Below are 2,588 nucleotides of genomic sequence, written 5' to 3'. Positions count from 1 at the left end.
CAGGAGGCTAGAGATGGAGCAGAGTGGGACTGTTAGCCTGGAGCCAAAGGTCAGAAGTCAGCACGTACAGGTCACCTGGCCGAAGGACGTATCTGATGGGAGAAGTCAGAGAAACCAGACAGAGAGAACTCGGGAAGAGGATGGAGAAACACAAAAGGGAAACAGGAGAGAGGAGAAACCAGACAGGGCAGAGGAGATATCAGAGAGAGAGAAGAAATAATATTGATGATAAGCAGACAGCAGCAAGATCATATAAGAAAGAAGGAGAAAATACTAGAGAGGGAGAGAAATCAGATGAAAAAGAGGAATCTGAAATGGAAGAAATTAGAAGAGGGAAGGAGACACTAGACAAGGAAAGGAAGAAACCAGGCGGCAGGATGGGTAAGAAATCAGAAGGTGGTGAAGGAAAAATCGGTCCAAGGTGAGGTTAGCCTCTAGGGAGGGAAACAGCCAGGTCAGCACGGCTCCCACCCCCATCCACAGAAGCCCGGGAAGCAGCGAGAGATACTTACAAAACAACAAAACAGTTTGTTCATTCTAGACCTGAATTACTCCCCTTTTCCTAGCGCTGTATCTGAAAGAACTGACAATAGAGAGTTACTCCGGGAGCCCCAGAGCCCCCTGGGCACTCACCCGCCCCTGGGTCGCGGGTGCCTGGGTCGCCCTTCGCGACGCGGTGGCCGCCCCAGCGGGCGACGACAGCGCGCACAGCGCCAGGACCAGCGCGCCGAGCACTGCCGGCACGGAGCTTTGCGGAGCCATGGTAGCGAGGACGACAGCAGAAGACCCGGTCGACAGCCGCCCACTCCGGGTCGCCGACCTTAAGTAGCTGCTGGCCCATCCCGCCCAAGCCGGGACCGCCCCGCAGGGAGGGCGTGGGCAGGACCCGGCCCCTGCGCGCCGGCAGGGGCGGGGATCTGGCCTGGATTTTGGAGACTTTGGGGTTCCACCGGGACCGAACTGACTGGGCGTGGCCACCCCTTCACCCCAGCTCTGGGCTGGAGACCAGGCACAGGGCTTGGCATACAGCAGGAGCTAACTCGGTGCACACTAAATGGGCGCATGCATTCAGGAATAGCAGGCAGCCCAGCTCAGGCTCCTGTGTGACCCACGCAAGCCCCCTCCCATGTCTGCAGCTAACATCTTCAGTATTTACTGAAGTTTTTCCACACATTATATGAAGGCTGACACCTCAAAACATCCTTTATCCTAGTTTACAGAGTCAAATTACATGCATAATAGTCAAGCAACCTGCACACCACTAGGAAATGGTACAGCCAAGATTTGAACCCAGGCAGCCTTGGTGGCCTGCCCACCTGGGCAGCATGAGGCTCACACCAGCCAGGGCAGACTGGATCCATGAGCCAACAGAACTCAGGGAGGGGTGGGCCAACCTCTCACCTCCAGAGAATGCAGATTCTACTTTACTCAAGACCACCCCCTTTCCTTCTTTTTGAAACGTTTTTATTCTTTTTGTGTGTGCATTATTTTGTGTTGGTTTCAGGGGTACAAAATAGTGATTAGACCATCAAAAAAGTTTTTATTCTTAGAATGTTAATTTTTATCAAGATTTAAAGTCACATATTTGTACAAAGTTGTTCCATCTCAACCCCACTTACCTCTCCCCAGGGGCAACCACATCTACCTGGCTTTAGCTGATGATTTCAGGGTTAACCTTCATGTATTAAGTAACAACCCCTGTTGCTTCTTATAGTTGTTTTTTTCTAGTTTTTTAATTTTGGTTTGTTTGGGGGCTGAACTCGGGGTGTTCTGCGGCCATGCTGCCAGACTGGAAGAGAAGGGCAGAGCCTGAGCAGGAGCAGAGGCCCTGGCGGGGAGAGAGACCCGAGACCCTGGGCACGAGGGAGGGTGGTTTCTAGCACCAAGAGCATCTCACTTGAGCCTCTAACTCTGCCCACCCCCGAGGCACATCCAACCCCTTCTGCGACCCCGTCTCGATGAGTGAGCAAACAGGTGAAGTTTAGGCTCCTTGGTCAGTATTGTCTCTCCCACTCAGCTCGGTGATGGGGGGACAAAGGGCTCTACCTCTTTTCTTTCCTTCTTAGTGCCAATTGGTTGGGACAGCTGAGGCGCAGAGGGGTGAAGGGACTCTGCCAAGGACCTCCAGCTAGGAAATGATGTAGCAGAAATTACCCCCATCTCTAAGAGCATGGACTCTGGGATCATTTCCCTCAGATGGAAATGGTAAACCTGGAGATCCCCAGGAACTCAGTGTGTTCCCTTCCAGCATCCTCAGTGGCTCTTAAAACTAGAAGGGTTCTAAAAGAGATCATCATCCAACCCAGTTCTGCAGATAGGGAAACTGAGGCCCAAAGAGGGGAAGTAACTGGCCCAACATCACACAGTCTGCTTGCTTTTGCTCTTTGGAAGTGGGACTACTTTCCATGCCCCAATCATGTCACCATCACACCCCCAAGAGGGGTCTAAATGATTTAGTCCAAGTGGTCTCCTGTGCTGTCTGCCTCCTCCCTCCTGCCCCCCAGACCCCACCCCGATTTCCATTTCTTATAAAAGGCAGAGAGGATGCAGCCAGGGCCTGCGGGAACCTGTTGGAGACAAGGTGGTTA

The 2,588-nt window shown here is 52.7% G+C and overlaps 1 protein-coding gene across 2 annotated transcripts in view; it reads right to left on the bottom strand.

Annotated features, from left to right (window-relative positions):
* GSN (gelsolin) overlaps window positions 1–2,588 on the bottom strand; it is a 54,283-nt gene that overhangs the window by 21,336 nt on the left and 30,359 nt on the right. For both annotated transcript variants that reach the window (XM_006773998.2, XM_006773999.2), the window contains exon 3: window positions 1,758–1,789. In XM_006773998.2, coding sequence (XP_006774061.1) covers window positions 1,758–1,780 — 23 coding nt within the window. In that variant the 5' untranslated portion in view covers window positions 1,781–1,789. The remainder of the gene's footprint in view (window positions 1–1,757; window positions 1,790–2,588) is intronic.

Source organism: Myotis davidii, unplaced genomic scaffold (assembly GCF_000327345.1).
Source record: "Myotis davidii unplaced genomic scaffold, ASM32734v1 scaffold964, whole genome shotgun sequence".
Lineage (NCBI taxonomy): Eukaryota > Metazoa > Chordata > Mammalia > Chiroptera > Vespertilionidae > Myotis > Myotis davidii.
This window is presented reverse-complemented; position numbering and strand designations above follow the sequence as displayed.